The following is a 20,153-nucleotide window of genomic DNA, read 5'->3' on the forward strand; positions in this document are numbered from 1 at the left end:
TGGCTGCCATGAGAGTTTTGCAGGGAGGTTGGTAACTTAGCTAGGCTACTGTAGCCTTGGTATGAGTCATATCAAGCATTTTATAATGCCACTGTCAAAACAATATTTAGCCTAGGCATACCTTTTTGTGCATTTACTGAACATTTGTGTAATGGCAACGACATGTGTTGACGACTGAGCGGTGATTGCAGTCAGGTACAAAGCACTGCACCATGTTGCTGACGTTATTGTTAACAACTTCCACACACGCCCAAATATATAAAATACACGATGATAAATATAAAAATCAATACACAATACCTATATAAAACACTATTTATTTACACGATTGTAAATTCACTACATTCACTATATAAAATAAAATTCACTGGAGGAAAAAGTTCGCGCGAGCGGCCAATCATCAGATTTGGAAGTCACTCAAAAGGCTCGTTCGCGGTTGTGGCTTCAGTCGAATTCAATGAGGCGCGGTGGTTTATGGGATGAGTAGTTCCTGCGCTCAAAATGAAAATATGTACACAGTCTTGTACCTTTGACTTTTTTTGGATTTTCTCTTAATTTTTTCACTCGAAATGATATGTTATATGCTTATGAGTTCAGCCGTACCTGGTTATCCTCAGACATGCTCTAAAACACTTTAGATACGGATTTTTCCGAAAGTCAATGGGAGAAATGAATGGAAAATTTACTTCCGGCACCAGAGCTCTCTCGGGCTGTGGGCGGGACTGTGATGCTCTATTAACTGCCCCCTCAACATTATGGTTTTGTCCCCTAAATTTAATAACGACTGGAAAAATATGATACTCAACCACATCCCCGTGCACACACCGTACTTTAATCATGTGGCTCGTATCCAATGCCCCCGATTGTATCAAACTTTGATGGATTGAGGTTTGGTTACATCCTGAATCCACCAACGCCTGATAGGTACCCCCCTTGATACTCACAGGTATTTGGTATGACCCAGCATGACCGGGGGCAGCCTGCGGGACGTCCGGGACCCGCATCATCGTCCCATTATGGGACACCTGTCCACAAAATGGTCTGGATCCCCGCAACGCCAGCAGGCCAGCACAGACCTCCCCGCCTCTCCAGTGGCAGGGAATGGGTTAAGCGGTTGGCGAGGAGAGAGCGGGGAAACCGGGGCGGGGTCCACAAATCAACATAAAGTCAGGATGAGGGTAGCAGCCAGCAGTCCTTCTCTCTCTCCCTTGCTCCCATTTCTCCTGGTGTTTTATACTCTCTCCACGCCAATTACTGCAACAAGACAGGTGTTTGTTATTTGCGCTTAACCCATTCACTTACCGCGCGTCTCCTGACGCTCTCCCCCGCTGCAGGGTTCGCTAAACCACCTCTTCTTAACCAAAGGGCCGCGGCCCATGCATGGGCCATAAGCGCCACCTGGAGGCCCGCAAAAAACTTTACGTTTTTCACCTGTGGGCCGCGAGGGCCGCGGGACCAAACAAGTTATCAATTGAAGACACCAGAATGACCACCATGAGACAGTTACAATACTCCATCCCACCACTAGTGGCAGTAAGGCCTCAGTTGTTTAACAAACGCTAATAAGCAGAAGAAGACACTCAGTCAACCGTAGCCTGTAGCAAAAGTTACGCCTGTTTCACCCCTGATTTCCACTGCACACGTCTGCGGCGCGTTACAGCTCCAGCACGGCTACCGGAGCTGATCGCGGTCACTCTAGTCTATGTTTTTGTTTGCACCAGACGTTCTGCGGCACTTTTCAAAAGCGTCCCAGAAGTAGCTCTCCGCGCCGCTTCGTTAAAGATAGGCGACTAGTCTATTTCTGACGCACCCCGCGTCCAAACCGCAGAGCAAATACTAAATAGAGGTGAAAAAATCATGTTTTTTTCAAAATAAACACCCTGTGCAGACTCCCAATCGTATTTCACATTATTATATTCATGCGGCCAGAAATAGATGACAAGAGGTTCATCCTTAAAGTTGAAAAACCTCACATTATTATATGACACCACAGATCCCTTTTACAAGGACAATTAAAATAAAAGGAAGTGGTGTGGAGTTTAACTGCAGGAGTTGCATGACTGGAATAAACATAATTAAACCGGACAAAACATTGACATTTAGCCAACCATGTTAGATCACACAGAAATCAAGAAAAACAATGTTGGACCATAGGCTGTAGTGTTGGACAGGCAAATCACGTGGTCTCGCGAATCTTACCGATGTGCTTCTGATCCACCTGTACGAGTCTATTTTTGCTGTGCTGCACGCGCTGAATTACACACATACTCCGTCTGAAGTGAGTATGCGTTGCATGTTTTGTTTTACGCAACCATGTTAATGGATTCCAGCGTTCACACTGCATGTGGCCGAGGTCTGTCAGTGCGTTCCAGGAGCGGTCCGTCAGTGCGCCTATATTTTTTCATTTGCACTTTATTTCAATTTTCATTTACAACTTATTTAATTTGAAAAATATTATTTTGAATTTATTTTAGCAAAACATTTTATTGTTTTTATTTTATATAAATGCTATTTTTTGTCAGATGTCAGATTTTTTGTGTTAATATGCCTGACTTTTAATTTTGTTCTTGATGCAGATTGATTTGTTCCTTGAATTGTTGTGTGTTTAACATCTTGTTTTATATGCAGGTTTATATACTCTCTAATGATATACTTTCTAGTTTTGATGAAAATCTGTGTACCGGTGCCATTTTCTTAGATCTCTCCAAAGCGTTCGATTTAGTAGATCACTATCTTCTAGGGGTGTAACGGTACACAAAAATCACGGTTCGGTACGTACCTCGGTTTTAAAGTCACGGTTCGGTTCATTTTCGGTACAGTAAGGGAAAGAAATGCAAACATTAAACTGCAGGTTGTTTATTACTATAAACTTTTTTAAACAATTTGTTTACACTTTTTTAAATACTTTTTAATAAAATATATATAAAATAAAAAAGAATAAGAAATAAAATACTGCTGCAAAATTCTCCACTAAATAAAATACTCTCAGTCTCAAACCAATATCATATAATAAAATATAATGAAAAATATAAATAAATAACTATGATTACAGTGCAGCATTACCAATCCTAGCTTGTAGGCCTGCTCATATTTAAAAAAAAAAAAATATCTTTCCAAAGTGTAAAGTGCAGCATGAACAGTTTCAGTTTTTAGACCTGCTCAGATTTCGTTATTGCGTTGGACCGATCGGAATTAAGAGCAAAGGTCTGATTAAATGCCGACGGGAGCTGCGTTTGAATTACAATCGTTTTTTTCCTAGTTGTAGTGATGTTCACACTCGCGTGATGCCTTTTGAAAACCTTAGGCCGGTGACACACTTGCATATTGCACCTGTCAAACACCGTCAATACTGTTGACGGTGTCCTTTATCAGTAGGCTTTATATTTATGCTCAACATGAAGTATAGATATTGTTGTCGTGAAGACAAGATCCTGGTCTGTCGGCGGTCTCCCTCTTTGTCACCTACAGTAGCAGCAGCGCGCCAGCGCCGCGTCAGGCACCATTCTGGTGTGTAAAGACACAGAAAACACGAAGCAGGTGTCACGCAACTGACAAACAGCAGAAACGCCACGCTCATGCCACGCAGCCAGTGTGTCACCGGCCTGAAGTGTGTCACCAGCTGCAGGGCGGGATTTGCGCTGAACGCAGAGACTTCCACCACTTAATATGTTCGTTTGGAAACACGAAAATGTGTATGTTCCGCAAACAAAATATTGCATTCGGTCATTCGGTACACACGTGCACCGTACCGAAAAGCCCTGTACCGAAACAGTCCGGTACGAATACATGTACCGTTACACCCCTACTATCTTCTATTGGATAAATTGCATGCTATTGGCTAATCGAGATCATCTTTACTCTGGTTTAATAGTTATTTTCATCATCGTCGGCAGGGTGTGTCTTACAGGGGTTGTCAGTCTGATTATACAGGTATAGTGAAAGGCATCCCTCAAGGTTCTTCTCTCGGACCTTTATTATTTTCTATCTTTGTTAATGATATGCCTTTATGCTGTACAGATTGTAATATTCATCTTTATGCCGATGATACAGTTATTTACTGTAGTAAACCTACCATTTCCGGGATAAACCTCTCTTTACAGCACGACTTCAATTCTGTACAGCAGTGGCTATTGGCTAATAAACTTCTCCTTAATAAATCAAACTCCTACTCTTTATTGTTCCATAGGAAAGCCTTGGATATAGGTGAAAACAACCTTAATCTTTGTTTTCTCGACTCCTCTCCTTTAGAGTCAAATGAGACCTTTAAATATCTTGGTGTTTGGCTGGAAACTGATTTATCTTTTAAAACTCATGTACAAGCAATGGCAAACAAACTCAACTCTAATCTTAAAATACTTTATCAATCTGTTAACTGTTTTAATTTTCTGGTCAGGAAAAGAATAGTCTTACAGCTGCTCATGACTATTTTGGACTATGCCGATATTATTGATCAGAATACTACTGCTTCTTGTTTGCATTCCATTGGTGTGGTCTACAACAGTCTTTGCCGTTTTGTTCTCCGCTGTCCCTTTGTTGTACAGACATCTGTCCTGGTTTGCCCCTTCTGCCAGGAGACAGTATCACTGGTTACAATTTATTTTTTAAAGTTTTTACTTGAATTATTCAGTTTATCTCAAGCAACACTTGGTGCTTTATAATTCGCTATACAGCCTGCGACACAATGATCAGATCTTTTTTGTTGTTCCTAGAGTTAAAAGACAGGTAGGGAAATATGCATTTTGTTTTAAGGCTCCATATGATTGGAATAATCTTCCATTTTCTATCCGTTCTTTAACTTCACTTACAGAGTTTCGAAGGGCCCTCGGGGAACATCTTCGGAACAATTGTCTTTGTTTCTAGTTTTGTTTGACCTTGGACTTGAATTCATTGGTCATGTGTTTACTCTCTCTCATTTTTATGTCCTTATTTTTATTTATTTATTATTATTATTATTATTGTTATTATCATCATCAATGTTCTTGTTTGTGTTCCTCTTAGTCCTTGATCTTGTGCAATGCTAGTCATGTGGTTGTTTTTTGTCATGTCACTTGTGGGGTTCGTGCTGGGTGGGGTGGGGTTGAGCATTGTGAGCTGGAATGAGTGTGTTGTTGTGTTTTGTTGTGCTGTTTTTGACCGTGATATTTGCTCTGCTGATTTGGTTCATTTTGCTTTGATGTACTGGAGGACCCCCTCGAAAATGAGATGTTTCATCTCAAGGGGTTAATCCTCGCAATAAAGATATGTTAATAAATAAAATAAATAAATATACACATGAATAATAAACTGTTAAACTGCAAGTGGATTTCATTTAGTTATTGAATACAAATCAAACCAAGGCTGAGGTCAATAAACCAATACAGTGCTAATATTTGATTGGGCCCTGGGCCACTTTGTACTGTAAAATTTGGGCCCCGACATCCAAAAAGGTTAAGAACCCCTGCGCTAAACCATGCCCCCCCCTTGCCACATGTATATATGTATAAAAACTAATAAGCAAGGCAATCATTTTTAGAGAGAGTAATTAGTACAGTAATAAACACACTGTTAGTAGCTAGTAATTAAATAATTTTTACTCAATGCTATCTATGAATTTATTAGACTTGCATGCAACAAAAGCTTAAAAATGAATTTAAGAAGTACTTTCATTCAAAGGAGTAATGTTAATAATCTTTTTCTTCAAATCAGTCTTTTTAAAATAGGTAGAATAAAATTAGTTTTTGCTTCTAGCCATTTTAAAGTTAGTTATACATATAAAAGTGTTATACATAAAAAGCACATGCAAATATCTCATTCTGAATGATTAAAATAGTCAGTGTTATAGACCTTAATGTTTTAATAGATAAGCAAAAAAGGGTTAATGTGCTTATTCTACGTAAACAAGAATAACTAGTTGTATTTTTTCAGTCCCACATAAATTTGAATGTCACATCTCTCATTTCCTCATTGTATACAGCATCAAATCGCTGCTCTTGGGCTTCAGTGAACAGATTCTTCCAGTCTCCAGCAATTCCTGACAGAATAAAGCAAGACGAGCAATCCTGAGCACATCTGCATACCATCAGACCATATTCAAGTGAAACAATACTAGGCTGTTAAAGCTGCTGTAAAACTTGCTCATTGACTTCACACAAAAATTAAAATAAATAAATAAATAAATCACTCAGTCTCGTGTCAAACTACTTTTTTTTTGTTTGTTTTTTTTATACTTTTCATGACAAACTAGTCCCATTATAATACAATTATTAAAAATGATTAATGCATGAAAGCTTCAGTTGTTTTTCATTGTCTGAAAAGGTGAGACAGTGTAGTCACAGAGGAGTTGTGTTCATATTTGTTACCTTTCCTCAGGAATTCAGATTTCTTCTGGTCCATGTATTCCTCTGGAACCAGAGAAAAGTTGGACATTTTGTTTTGTTTCATGTTCTTGAAGACGCAGTGATCAGCGATCTTCTCTGTCACGTCTGAACTCAGAGATTTACCAAGAAACTTGGCAATTTTCTCCACGGATCCTTTCAAATCCTGGCAAAGATTTGTATGATCTCATGTTAGAAACCAAGAAACATTTTTACAAGGATTTCATACTGTACTGTCCAGCTCAACACAAAAATGTAAAAAAAAAACAATATTATATATATATATATATATATATATATATATATATATATATATATATATATATATAATTAGTATTGTAAAAAATAAGAAAAGAAGGCTGCATTCTGTATTCAGATTTTCTTGTAAGCCAGTACTGAAGATGCTGGAAAGCATTGCTCTGGAGCACAAGTAAGTCTAGTGTGACCTACAGTAAAGTACTTACAGCGATCATCTCCTCATAGAAAATGTACTGTATGGATTCCTGTTCTTCAGCATTAATCCAGTCTTTGACATGATCAAACCAGGAACCGAAAATGACTGTGAATAAAAGACATCAGGATTAAGTGCTGGGTTTCATTAAAATTTTTACATTTAGCAGACGCTTTTATCAAATGCATAAAACGATTGCAAAGCTGCATTTGAATCACAATCCGAACAAAGATGCTACATGTAGCATGAGCAGTCTTTGATGCAAATTAGAATAATTTCAAGATTTAAAGCAAAAACAGTATGTTTTTTATGCAACATAAAACTAATTTTGATGAAACAGAAACAACAGATGGACTGAATGAGAAGCAGAATTATTCTCTGACAGCAGGGGGCGCTTATGGAACAGCAGCGATACAGTGTTTCCTTGGTTACCGCTGTAAACACTACTTGAATATGAACGAGAACAGTGATTTGTTGCACGCCTCACTTTTGTACTTTGCTCTTATAGGATGCGCATTGAAACATATTCACTCTGTTAATGCATACTCTTTCCATCAAGGAACTTCTCCATGAACTCGTCTTGGGTTCCCGGATTCACCAGGTATGAGGCCATTCCATAGTAGTGATACGAGGACGTGAACACATCTTTGGGGTTACGCAGGACATAAAGGACCTGGAGCACAGAGCACAACACAATGATCTGAATGCATTTTATTAAATGGTGCACAATGTGTGATTTATTCCGTCTTGAGAGCGGTTTTACCCTGGGCTTTATTTTGAAGTAAGACTGGTTCATCATGTGGTGATGGAAGTGAGTTGCAAAGACGCGTGGAGAAGCTCTCTGCTCCAGATTCAGCAGGATCGCCCGGTGTTCCTCCAGCCATGGCACTCGGTCCCAGTTTGGCACCGTCAGCACCGGAGTCAGATCACCTTCACTCAAGATCAGAGGAACCACCTCCTGCATCCATGTTGTGCCTGTGGAGCCAAGCACAGCTCACAGCTCCAGCTCACTTTCATTCACACATAGGAATACGCCATAAAGTGTTGCAAAGGAAACAGAGTGCATTTATAAGAACTTGGCACATGCATTTTAAAGTCTTAAGTTGTTTTGGACTTTGAAGGGATCCCTTTAATAATTATAAACATTCACGCCCGTTCCTACATTACAAACATTCCAATACAAAGCTGTTTTTATCATGAAAAGAGGGTGTGAGAATGTGAAAACAGACCATGTAGTGAGCTGCCTACCTAAACAGTATTCTGGAGTATGAAAATTGTCTTTCTGTAATTATTCTTGCTTAAAATCATAACCCAATTGTATTTTCTGCTAACAGCAGTTATTTTGTTACAGTATCTTACAGTAATTAAGTGGAACCAGTATTTATAAACATGATAACTTTTGTTTTTATCAGAAATCTATTGCATTTTCACTCTAAAATCTAGAAAGTTATTTTACTGGAACTTTACCATAAGATTCCATCTGTTAAACATGAATTAACCACATTAAAGCATTAAGCATTCATTTAAACTTATATAATATAAAAAAGTGTAGAAACAATTTTCACTCAGAAATTGCTAGTAAATTTAACAAGTAACACATTTAATTAAACATATGGTACAGTTTTGGAGTAGAAAGACATTCAACTTATAAAAATGATTTCTTACAGCGTGTTAATAAATATAATTTAAAGGAACAGCTGACATGAACTAACTACACGATAAAGAGGTTTCCAGTAGGCTGCTATCTGCTGAATTATTCTTTTCCAGTGATCTGCATCATAAAGTCCTAAAGCTCACCAGATTTGGGGTAAGTGGCGATCAGGATGTCCTCCGGACGGAAAGTGAACTCCTCGCAGTATCTCAGGCTCTCAGGAGGGTGTAAATGTGTCGGCACATACACACCTTTATACAGCGAGTACAGCTCAGCCTCCGTCATGTTCTGAAGCACTGCAGACTCAAATGCAGATCCTGTGTGAGACAGAGCGAGAGGAGCGCGCAGTAATGCTGCTGTTCTGATAATTTTCTTCACTGTCTGGATCTTCATGCAAGCAGCACATCCTGCAAACTCTTACGCAACTCTTTTTCATGTAAAGGAAACACATGTCAAAATCATTTATTTTATTGTGCAATACTATATGATTTTTATTACTTATGACAAATTTGCAGTAGTGAAGCACAGGTCTTCTGCTGGATATAAACTCACTATAAAATATGATATGAAATTATGGCATAACACAGCAGGGCTCTCAAACTCAAAAGGTCAGATGCCAGCAGAACAATTGCAAAACAGACATTGCATGTGGTTTTACACCACAAACTTGAGAAATATACAGTACAGTAAGTGTATGCAATATCAATATTTTTGACAGACGTGTTTTAACAGGCTAGTTTGTGTCTAGGGTGACCCCCCGTCCCAGAGGTGGGTAGTAACGAGTTACATTTACTTCGTTACATTTACTTGAGTAATTTTTTGGGGTAACGAATACTTTTCGGAGTATATTTAAAGATGGGTACTTTATACTCTTACTTGAGTAAATTTTTGGGGGAAAATCTGTACTTTTACTTCGTTACTGTAGGCGAGGCTCCTCTCGTTACTTTATCTTAATGCAATAAATGTTATAAATGCTTCAGTTTGTTCCAAACGCACCGTCTACTTTTCTCTGGGCAATGAGCGATGCCCATTCGCGAATGATTCATTCTTTTGAGTCAATTCTGTTCAAAGGCTTGATCAAACCAATTGGCAAAAGAGTGAATTGGTTCATGAATCAGTTTGAATGAGTCGTTCAGTTCCCTGCCGCACGCGCTGAGCGTCTGAAGTGGTTCACTCGGAGTTGTAACGTTTAAGAACAGAAAGAGCGCTGAAAACGTGGCTGGAACTGCACTGAATTGAAATCTGCAAAGGCTATTATTTGCTAGCGATGGAGATCCTTATTAGATGAACACCGCGTGTGCTGTCTACTGTTTAACAGGTAATAACTTGGGCTACATTCGATTACAGTACACGATACCACTGTGACATTAGTTTGTTGTACGTGTGTGGCTTATAACAGAGGGGAGTCAAGTTGAATGCAGCTTCCAAAAGACAAAAAATAGCCGATTAAGATTTTATTAATTTTAATACAATCACACTGGTGCAAGTCAGCTGCTAAATTCAGATCTGTGATTGCCTGCTGGCGCTGAGCCAGAGATAGATGCGTTTATACAGCGCTGCGCATTATAACCAATCACACATGATTCTTTTGAGCTTATTAAAGCATTGGCCAATCAGAGGCGTTCAGATGAGTCATCGCTGAAATACCGGTGCTTCCTTCACTCGCTCACTGACTGAATACCTCTTTCTGGCGAATTCTCTCGTCAGAAACAACAAAGTGCAGATGTGTGTACGAATCTCTGAGTTTCTGAGAGTGATTGAAATCTAGACTGTCAGTGAAAATGATCTTTAATAATGTAAATGTTATTTGCTCTCTTTCTGAACAATGAAAGATTAGTAGCAATATTTATATCACATTAACTTTCAATGTTAAATTCAAATTTAATATAAAGTCAGTCGTATTAAAAATATGTTATGGCATGACACCTATATCTGTTACTTAAGTAAACAGACAAGCTCTTATAATAAATTACATAAATTGGAGTAAAGGATGATGAAATATATACATTTATACACACACACATACATTACATACATGTTATCTATATATCTAAATAAAAATAGGCTCAGTATATATGACCCAAAGTAACTAGTAACTAACTACTTGAGTAGATTTTTTATCCGATACTCTTTTACTCTTACTCAAGTAACTATTCAAGACTAGTACTTTTACTTTTACTTGAGTAAATATTTCTAGAAGTACTTTTACTTTTACTTGAGTACAGTTTTTGGGTACTCTACCCACCTCTGCCCCGTCCCACGTAGCGCGTGCGCGCTCAGCGTTTGGAGCCCAATTCATGCGTCCCACAAATTGAGACTGTGTCACGCATAATCAATGCTTGCTCAAAAAAGGTTGGTCGCTCTATATCCTCAAACGAACATCACTTGACAGTTCAGCACGCTACTGTTGCCACACCCACCCCTCAGTTGAACTGCTGACTAGGTTGTTGTCAACTTTTTCGTTGTTGTCATGACAGCGCACGCATGTGTATACCAGACACACTGGGAAGGAACGAAAAATGGAGAAAGAGACTCTGAGGCACCACCATCATAAATTAAAAAAGAGAAGGTGTGTCCTGTTTAAAACTGTTTTTTTTCTTCATGCGCCTGCCTTTACTAATATGCAATGCACATACCATGTAAGGTGGTATGTGCTAGAAATGGGTAAACCACTATCAGTGAGTCTGCCCATGGGGTGGGGGCACCGCCGCGCAAGGTGTCCGACTCCCACATTGTCCCTCAGAAACATACCCCTTGTCCCCCCATGGGCTTATTAGCAGGTGGTCACCCTATTTGTGTCTACAATAGCATGTATTTTATGTTTCTAATATCTTGTAGGGAATATTTTGGTCAAGCTCATGCAAATCAAGCACTTATTAAACATTATCTAAATGGAAGATTTCCACCCGGGACACCTGAACAAAGGTTTAAAAGATTCTACTGATTTTAATGAATGGACATTGTGTACATTATCACATAAACTCATGTCACTATATATACTGTATATATATATATTTTTCTATTTTACCATAATACAGAAGAAAGGCAGAAAAAAATTGCAAATCACAACAATAAGTATTATTAATGGTTAAACTGTTAAATTAATCGTTAATAATTTAAATGTCTTTTATTAAAAAAGGTCTGTTGAATATCTTTCTGTTGTAGTGAATGTGCACCAAAGGTTTATTAAAAGCAATATTAAATATATTTTTTTCAGTCCCACATGAATTTGAATGTCACATCTCTCATTTTCTCGTTGTATACAGCATCAAATCGCTGCTCTTGGGCTTCAGTGAACAGATTCTTCCAGTCGCCAGCAATTCCTGACAGAATAAAGCAAGAAAAAAAAGAAAAAAAAAACTTTATGAACATGAATAAAGTCAAATGATATTTAAGTGAAGGTTTGAGGTGTTTTTTCCTACTTTTTGAAGCATTGTATTAAAGTGAGGACATGATGTCAGGTTTTTCTTTTTTGTCCTCCCCATTAAGCTGTTATGTGATTTGTTACCTTTCCTCAGGAATTCAGATTTCTTCTGGTCCATGTATTCCTCTGGGACCAGAGAAAGGTTGGACATTTTGTTTTGTTTCATGCTCTTGAAGACGCAGTGCTTGGTGATATTCTCCATCATGTCTGGACTCAGAGATTTACCAAGAAACTTGGCCATTTTCTCCACGGATCCTTTCAAATCCTGGCAAACATTAGAATCATCTCATGATTCACAAATATGTCAGTGTTTTACTGTACCAAAAAAGAATGCCAATCATCCCAAATCCTCCTTCATTTGATCATTTATTGCCGTATAGCATGAATAAAATGCATTTACGCTGTCTCATTGTTTGTTTAAATGATATGTTGTTTGAGAATTTCAGCTGGAAGACTTCAGGGGATTTTGGACATCTGCAAGTTTAGCTGAGGTTATGAGGAGTTGAGAAAGTGGTGATTGCACCAGAGAGACCTTGAAAAGGGCCTTGGAGTCCTTGGCAAGTTTACAACATGAGATAACATAATCTCTGATACTGGAAGAGCTGCTCACACATATGAGAGAAACCTTTAGACTATAATAGTTAAGTTAAATTTGCCTTCGCATTTTTAGATTAATATTAAAACCAATAAAAAGGAATGTTACTGATTGCAAAAACTTCTGATTTACTTAGATTTTTAATGTGTTAAGGCCATTTAATATTTCTCAGAGTCTTCTGACCAAGCAATACGTATTTAAAAATATATATAATTTATAACAAGAGTAAAGCTAAACCAGTTAACCCTGCTACAGAAACCTATGAACTAGTAAAAATAATGTAATAAACTGAAGCTGCACATTCAGTCCTGCTGTGAAGTACTTACAGCGATCATCTCCTCATAGAAAATGTACAGTATGGATTCCTGTTCTTCAGCATGAATCCAGCCTTTGACATGATCAAACCAGGAACCGAACATGACTGTGAATAAAAGACATTAGGCTTGAGCAAATTTTACAAAACATGTAACAACTACATTACAAAACAAAAAGGAAAGAATGGGCCCCTACTACAAAGAAACACACACACACACGTCACATGTGTAATCAGTCCAATAGATGACATTCCTCTTCAGTAACTCGAGCTGCATTGGAGAACACTTTGGGAACGAGAATGCCCAAGCCGCCAGACTTTCAAATCTTTGCCTAGTGTGGAATCCTGCACAGTTCGGGCGAGAGAACAGAAGAGCCAGGAGTGGCTCGCATATCTAGGTCACAGAACCTGACAAAGGTTAGGGGCGTGGACCATCCCGCAGGGTCACAGATGTCCTACATCGAGACACCTGGCAAGAAGGCCTTGGAGGCAGCAACACTCCTTCTAAAGTAAGCTTTGACCCCTGGAGGTGAGGGGAGATCAGAGGACTCATAAGCAAATCTCTTTTACAGGGATCATAGCACACCAGCAGCTGGTCCGCCCTTCTCCACAAGGCAGCTCTGTGGACATATGGATCCACTGCTCCAGTGCACTGGACACATACAATTAAGCTTTTCCTGGTCTGGCTCCCTGAAGGGAGGAGGACTGAAGGCTTGGAGTACGACAGGCCGTGGTGTAGAGGATGGGACCTTAGGAACATACCCCACTCAAGGGTACAGAAACACTTGGGACAGACTGGGCGCAAAGTCAAAATAGGAAAGGGCCACTGAGAGGGCCTGCAGATCTCAACTCTCTTGAGAGAAGATATCGCCAGAAGAAAGGTAGTTTTGATAGTAAGGTGGCGATCAGAGATCTCCACGATAGGCTTGAAGGGAGGCCTACAGAGAGCTTCTAGCACCACAGCCAGGTCCCATGTGGGAACACGAGCTCGTACAGGAGGCCTCAGACTCAGTGCACCATGGAGGAAACTTGTAACTAGGGAGTGTCTGCCCACTAACTGGCCACCACTAATGCTCGGCCCGGCCAGAACGTGGCTACTAATAGCAGACGGACCCCTCCAGAACTCCCAGGAGCAGAGCAATCAGGGGAAAGTCTTAAAAAATCAAGCCTCCGCCACATCTGTACCTTGGAACCTTACCAATGGAGCTGGATGAGTCAAAGAGAAGCAGAGGGGAGAGTGTGAAGTCTCTCGAGTCACAAACAGGTCCACCTGAGCCTGTCAAAATTTTTTCCATATCTTCTTTACCACCTCGGTGTGAAGCCTCTACTCCCCTTGGCCTCGTCCCCTGCCTCATAAGGATGTCTGTTCCCATATTCAGATGCCCAGGAATGTAATCTGCTCTCAGCGAGAGGAGTTTGCCCTGGGACCCACAAGGATCTGCTATACTAGTTTGTACAAACGACGTGAGCGCAGACCTCCTTGGTGGTTGATATGAGAGGCCTCTGCTGTGTTGTCGGTGCGCACCAACACATAGTTACCTCTTAGGTCTGGGAGAAAGTGTTTTAGTGCCCAAAGCACAGCCAGCATCTCCAGGCAGTTTATATGCCTCCATAGACCGTAGGCATCGCCATGTGACCTTGACTGTGTGAAGCGGGTTTCTGAAACTGCTTGACATTGAGTGACCGGTCTTCTCTGCCCCTTGCAACTGCGGTGAGGAATGACTCAATCCGAGCAGGAGACATACGTGCCTGCATCGTGGTCTAATCCCTCACACCTAGATAAGTGGTCCTCTGTAATGGTGAAAGCAGAGGGACCACCTCGAAGGTCTCCTTCCTCAAGAGACTCTCTACTTCTTGTTCCATGACCAGAAGCTGCTCGGGGCCCACTGGCATGGGAATGACTCATTTGAAACGAGGTGGTGGAGAACCGAACTTGATTCTGTAGCCTCTCTCTACAGTGTGCAGGACACACGGAGACACATTTGGCAGTAGTTTCCATGCTGCCAAATAGTCTACTAAGGGAATCAGTCTCTCGAGATGTAATCAGAGCAGCTATATATATATATATATATATATATATATATATAGTACAGACCAAAAGTATGGACACCCTTTCTCATTCAAAGAGTTTTCTTTATTTTCATGACTATAAAATTGTATATATATATATATATATATATATATATAAGTTGTCTATATCTATTTATCTATCTATCTGTCTGTCTGTCTGTCTCTCTGTCTGTTACAGGTGAGGTAGTCCTAAATGTAAAACAAAGGGAGAGACGAGGATCTGGAACAAATAAGGAGTTTACTGATGAAAACGAAGGAGGTACAGACTATATTAACAATATTACATTTAGCATACAACAAACACATCAACAACGATAATCAACAATGATAAACATCGACAATCACGGACCAAGAGGAACTGAACAGAACGGGTATTAATACACACAGAAGGTAATGAGAGAACAGGAGACAGGTGAGGATCAATCAATTAACTAAAACAAGAAAAGGAAGATGACCAAATAAGGAAACGTGACAGTTCGCCCCCTCCCGGAACGGTGCGTCCTCGCACCGCAAGAGGAATACCAGCGGAGGGAGGGTGGGGGTTCTGGAGGCGGGCGAGGAGCAGGCCAGGAGCAGGTGACGAGGGAGCATGGAGGTAGGGACCAGAGCGGAGTGGATGGAGGGAGGAGCCAGGGAGGAGCCCGGAGCAGGAGGAGCCAGATGGTCCACCAGAGACCAGCCAGGACGGAGATCCACGGTGGAGTCGACGGCGGGAGGAGCCACGGTGGAGAAGCGGCCGACGACACCAGGGGGCCGACAGGAGGAGATTGCACCGGTGGGTGAGGAGCCCAAGATGGAGCAGCACAGCCGCAGAGCCAGGGTGACGTCGAGGATCCGGAGGGCCTAGGTGGAGCATAAGGCTCTGGCGACCAAGGCGGAGGCGGGGTCCTGGAAGACTGCTGTGTAGCCGGAGTGATGGAGGATGATGGTGGAACCAGAGGGAAGGAGGAGCCTGACAGAGCCGGAGGGATGAAGTGATGAGGTGGAACCAGAGGAGTGGAGTCCCGAGGCGGCGGATGGTCGACGACTGACCAAGGTGGAGCCGGAGGGACGAGGGAGCCTGGTGGAGCAGGTGGGATGACAGGCCACGGTGGAGACGAGGGAGCTAAGAGCCAAGGTGGAGCCGCTGGGTCGAAGGACCGAGGAGGAGTCCAGGGCTCGGAGGCTGGAGGCGGAGACAGGGCCTTAACATGCCAAGGCGGAGCTGGAGACTGGCAGTCCAGCGGCGAACCATCGCACCCAGATGGCGCGGACTGAGGGTGAGCTGCGGGACTGACTGGCACCAGCAGGGATGACGAGGAACTGGCTGGTCTAGGAGGAGGAGAGAGAGGAAGGATGGGAGGAAACACAGGAGGATCAGGGCTGGACGGAACCAGCGGTGGGAGAGGGAGGCTGGGAAGGAGTACAGGAGACATAGGAAATTCAGAGCTGGGCGGAACCTGCGGAGACATAGGAAAATCAGAGCTGGGCGGAACCAGCAGAGACATAGGAAATTCAGAGCTGGGCGGAACCAGCGGAGAGACAGAAAATTCAGAGCTGGGCGGAACCAGCGGAGACATAGGCAATTCAGAGCTGGGCGGAACCAGAGGAGACATAGGAAATTCAGAGCTGGGCGGAACCAGCGGAGAGACAGAAAATTCATAGCTGGGCGGAACCAGCGGAGAGACAGAAAATTCATAGCTGGGCGGAACCAGCGGAGAAACAGAAAATTCAGGGCTGGGCGGAACCAGCGGAGAAACAAAAAATTCAGGGCTGGGCGGAACCAGCGGATATGGAGCAGAGGAGCTGACTGGAGGAGGTAGGAGTGGGAGACTGAGAGGGTATACAAGGGGATCAGGGCTGGATGGAACCAGCGGAAAAACAGGTAATACAAGAATTACCTCCATAGACCAGTCCATGAGATCCACAAGTCCACAAGCTCCATATCTCCCGAGACCGACTACAGCTCACCCTCAGTCGCAGGAGTGTGGGCAGGGCTTTCCTCCACGCCCTCAATCTCCACGAGGACTCCCATGATGCACGGTGTTGCCAGCTCACACACCTGGTCAGTCGCGCTCTCGACGTCCCGAATCGGCTCGGGCTCTGGCTCCGTGTGGCTTGATGGTGGCTGGCTGGTCTCTGGGTCGGAAGTGGGGCTGGAGATATCCTCTTCGGCGGTGCTGATGGTCCACGAAGATCCATTCTTCTCCAGCACCCACTCCACAAAAGCGGCGAAATCCTCTCGGGGACCGTTCGCTGGTAGGCGTGCCTTACTCCGCTCACTCAGGCCGGTGTAGAAAAAGTTAGAGAGCGAGCGGTCGGGGAAGTGAATAAGGCACGGCAGATCTAGAAAGTCCCTGGTGTGGTCCTCCAGCGAACGGTCCAGTTGCTCCAGGCATAGGAGACGGACTGCTGGGATGGCCATTCCGGGAGAGGAGGAAAAAAAAGCAAAAAATAAATGAAAGAAAAAACGCCGCTAAATTAACTATACTGTTAGGTCCGTGATTCTGTTACAGGTGAGGTAGTGCTAAACGTAAAACAAAGGGAGAGACGAGGACCTGGAACAAATAAGGAGTTTACTGATGAAAACGAAGAAGGTACAGACTATATTAACAATATTACATTTAGCATACAACAAACACATCAACAACGATATCAACAATGATAAACATCGACAATCACGGACCAAGAGGAACTGAACAGAACGGGTATTAATACACACAGAAGGTAATGAGGGAACAGGAGACAGGTGAGGATCAATCAATTAACTAAAACAAGAAAAGGAAGATGACCAAATAAGGAAACGTGACACTGTCTGTCTGTTTGTCTGTCTGTCTGTCTGTCTGTCTGTCTCTCTGTCTGTCTGTTTGTCTGTCTGTCTGTTTGTCTGTCTGTTTGTCTGTCTGTCTGTCTCTCTGTCTGTCTGTCTGTCTGTATAGGGGAATTGCTGTTGATTCACAAGATTGCCAATGCTCCACAATTTTTGGTGTTTTATCCAGTAAAATAAAGATTGAACAAGCTCTAAATCCAGCAATCCAGTTTAAGATGCTCATAGTAAGAATTATTTAGCCTTGAAGTCCATACCGTTTCCATCAAGGAACTTCTCCATGAACTCGTCTTGGGTTCCCGGATTCACCAGGTATGAGGCCATTCCATAGAAGTGATACGAGGACGTGAACACATCTTTGGGGTTACGCAGGACATAAAGAACCTGGAGCACAGAGCACAACACAATTATCTGAATGCATTTTATTAAATGGTGCACAATGTGTGATTTATTCCGTCTTGAGAGCGGTTTTTACCCTGGGCTTTATTTTGAAGTAAGACTGGTTCATCATGTGGTGATGGAAGTGAGTTGCAAAGACGCGTGGAGAAGCTCTCTGCTCCAGATTCAGCAGGATCGCCCGGTGTTCCTCCAGCCATGGCACTCGGTCCCAGTTTGGCACCGTCAGCACCGGAGTCAGATCACCTTCACTCAAGATCAGAGGAACCACCTCCTGCATCCATGTTGTGCCTGTGGAGCCAAGCACAGCTCACAGCTCCAGCTCACTTTCATTCACACATAGGAATACGCCATAAAGTGTTGCAAAGCCAACAAAGAGTGCATTTATAAGAACTTGGCACATGCATTTTAAAGTAGATTTTTAAAAGAGTTTTTCGTAGTTTACTTTTAAGTGACACAGACCTGCATAACAATAAAAGACTGAGTTTGCCTTTCTGCATTTAGCTTGAGTCTTAAAAGTCTTAAAAACAAAACTCAAGCAAGCAAAGCAATCCCTTGTGAAAAAGAGTATCACTAGGAATTAAGGTACTTTAAAAGCATGTGACTTAATTAAAATGCATGTTATTTACAATTAAATGAAAACACATTATTTTACATTTACAGTACATTAAATGTGATTAGTTAACTTAAGTTTGATTTTTTTTTTACCCACTTAAAGTATATGTAAATTTAGAATTGTATATTGTCTTTTTTAAAATAATTAAAGTGTACTGTATGGCCATTTATGATAAACTAAAATATACTTTCATATAATTTCTATTGAAAATGTTTATTTTCAATTGTGAAGTTGTAGTACATTTAAATATATTATACTTTAATCTAATATATTAAATAACATTTTACAGTTAAATTTCTTTACAAGTGCTTTAGTATGTTAGTCATCACATCAAAATAAGCATAGTTCTTCAAAGCACAACAAATGATTATTACAACTAGGCCTGTCAAATCGATTAATCTCATTTACTCACATCCAAAATAAAAGTTTGTGTTTGCATGATATACTGTATGTGTGTGCATGCTTTGTATATTTGTCATGTATATATAGATACACAAACATACATGTATATATTTAAGAAAATCATATATAAATAGGAATACATATATACAAGTGTAAATATTTATTTAATGTATATGCATATAAATATACATATAATGTAAACACAAACATTTATTTTGGATGAGATTAATCGCATTTAATTGTATTGACAGCCCTAATTGAAACTTAATGATTTAAATTGTGCTTTAAAGTAAAACTTAATTTGACACTGACATCTGCTAAAGTGTTAAGAAATAATATTGAAAGTGTCTCTCTTTAAGTGGCCTGTTTTTTTTTATTAATATTATATTATCTGCAAGTGCAGTTTTAAATATATATATACTTTTAAGATTTGAAGTACACTACAAAGTAAACATTCAATACATTTTAGTGCATTTAGTATGATCTGCATCATAAAGTCCTAAAGCTCACCAGATTTGGGGTAAGTGGCGATCAGGATGTCCTCCGGATGGAAAGTGAACTCCTCGCAGTATCTCAGGCTTTCAGGAGGATGTAAATGCATCGGCACATACACACCTTTATACAGCGAGTACAGCTCAGCCTCCGTCATGTTCTGAAGCACTGCAGACTCAAATGCAGATCCTGTGAGCATTAAGTGAATTACTCCTCCTTCATTCTCCAGACCTTCAGTACAGTCAACAGATCATAAATGGGATCTTTCGCAACTGTTTGTGCTTTTGTCAAGGAACCAAATGAATGTCATCAACTTTGCAATACATTCATGTTCCTGATGCTTAGCTAATGCCATCTGTTTGCTGCAAAACTTTATTATAATACAGGAAATAATGTCTCCAACCATGAAGTTATTGACAGTACACTCAGTTTACAGACTTTTTTTGACATGTTTCTTGAGCAGTAAATCATCATATTTTCATGATTTCTGAAGATCATGTGACACACATGTGAAAATACAGCGGAGCATCACAGAAATAAATTACACTTTAATAGAGATTCACACAGAGAACAGCTGTTTTACA

General features: G+C 41.0%; 2 protein-coding genes across 3 annotated transcripts; both read right to left on the reverse strand.

The window, feature by feature from the left end:
• Positions 1 to 5,450: 5,450 nt before the first annotated feature.
• On the reverse strand, positions 5,451 to 8,876 carry LOC132121150 (sulfotransferase 2B1-like). Its single transcript, XM_059530328.1, has 6 exons — positions 8,602 to 8,876; positions 7,568 to 7,779; positions 7,351 to 7,477; positions 6,818 to 6,912; positions 6,339 to 6,519; positions 5,451 to 6,010 (listed from the first exon to the last, which is right to left on the reverse strand). Exons 1-6 carry the CDS (start codon positions 8,846 to 8,848, stop codon positions 5,901 to 5,903), a joined length of 972 nt encoding a protein of 323 aa, XP_059386311.1. The 5' UTR covers positions 8,849 to 8,876; the 3' UTR covers positions 5,451 to 5,900.
• Positions 8,877 to 11,580: 2,704 nt separating this feature from the next.
• LOC132121151 (sulfotransferase 2B1-like) lies at positions 11,581 to 19,778 on the reverse strand. Of its 2 annotated transcripts, none has more exons than XM_059530329.1 (6): positions 19,588 to 19,778; positions 18,139 to 18,350; positions 17,921 to 18,047; positions 12,801 to 12,895; positions 11,964 to 12,144; positions 11,581 to 11,778 (listed from the first exon to the last, which is right to left on the reverse strand). In XM_059530329.1, the coding sequence occupies exons 1-6, from the start codon at positions 19,766 to 19,768 to the stop codon at positions 11,669 to 11,671; spliced, it is 906 nt and encodes a 301-aa protein (XP_059386312.1). In that variant the 5' UTR covers positions 19,769 to 19,778; the 3' UTR covers positions 11,581 to 11,668. The 2 variants fall into 2 exon arrangements, with proteins under 2 accessions (XP_059386312.1, XP_059386313.1); XM_059530330.1 differs by having other exon boundaries at positions 19,693 to 19,754.
• Positions 19,779 to 20,153: the final 375 nt, after the last annotated feature.

This window comes from Carassius carassius, chromosome 39 (genome assembly GCF_963082965.1).
Source record: "Carassius carassius chromosome 39, fCarCar2.1, whole genome shotgun sequence".
NCBI lineage: Eukaryota > Metazoa > Chordata > Actinopteri > Cypriniformes > Cyprinidae > Carassius > Carassius carassius.

What these genes read in the sequence shown, in the direction of transcription:
- LOC132121150 (XM_059530328.1), bottom strand. Translation starts at nt 8,848, where the DNA reads ATGAAGATCCAGACAGTGAAGAAAATTATCAGAACAGCAGCATTACTG. An exon ending in GAAGTTCCTTGATGGAAAGA is followed by an intron (nt 6,913 to 7,350) that starts GTATGCATTAAC and finishes TTTTATTCACAG; the next exon opens with TCATTTTCGGTTCCTGGTTT. An exon ending in ATCTGAATTCCTGAGGAAAG is followed by an intron (nt 6,011 to 6,338) that starts GTAACAAATATG and finishes TTATTCTGTCAG; the next exon opens with GAATTGCTGGAGACTGGAAG.
- LOC132121151 (XM_059530329.1), bottom strand. Translation starts at nt 19,768, where the DNA reads ATGCTCACAGGATCTGCATTTGAGTCTGCAGTGCTTCAGAACATGACG. An exon ending in GAAGTTCCTTGATGGAAACG is followed by an intron (nt 12,896 to 17,920) that starts GTATGGACTTCA and finishes TTTTATTCACAG; the next exon opens with TCATGTTCGGTTCCTGGTTT. An exon ending in TCTATGAGGAGATGATCGCT is followed by an intron (nt 12,145 to 12,800) that starts GTAAGTACTTCA and finishes AATGTTTGCCAG; the next exon opens with GATTTGAAAGGATCCGTGGA.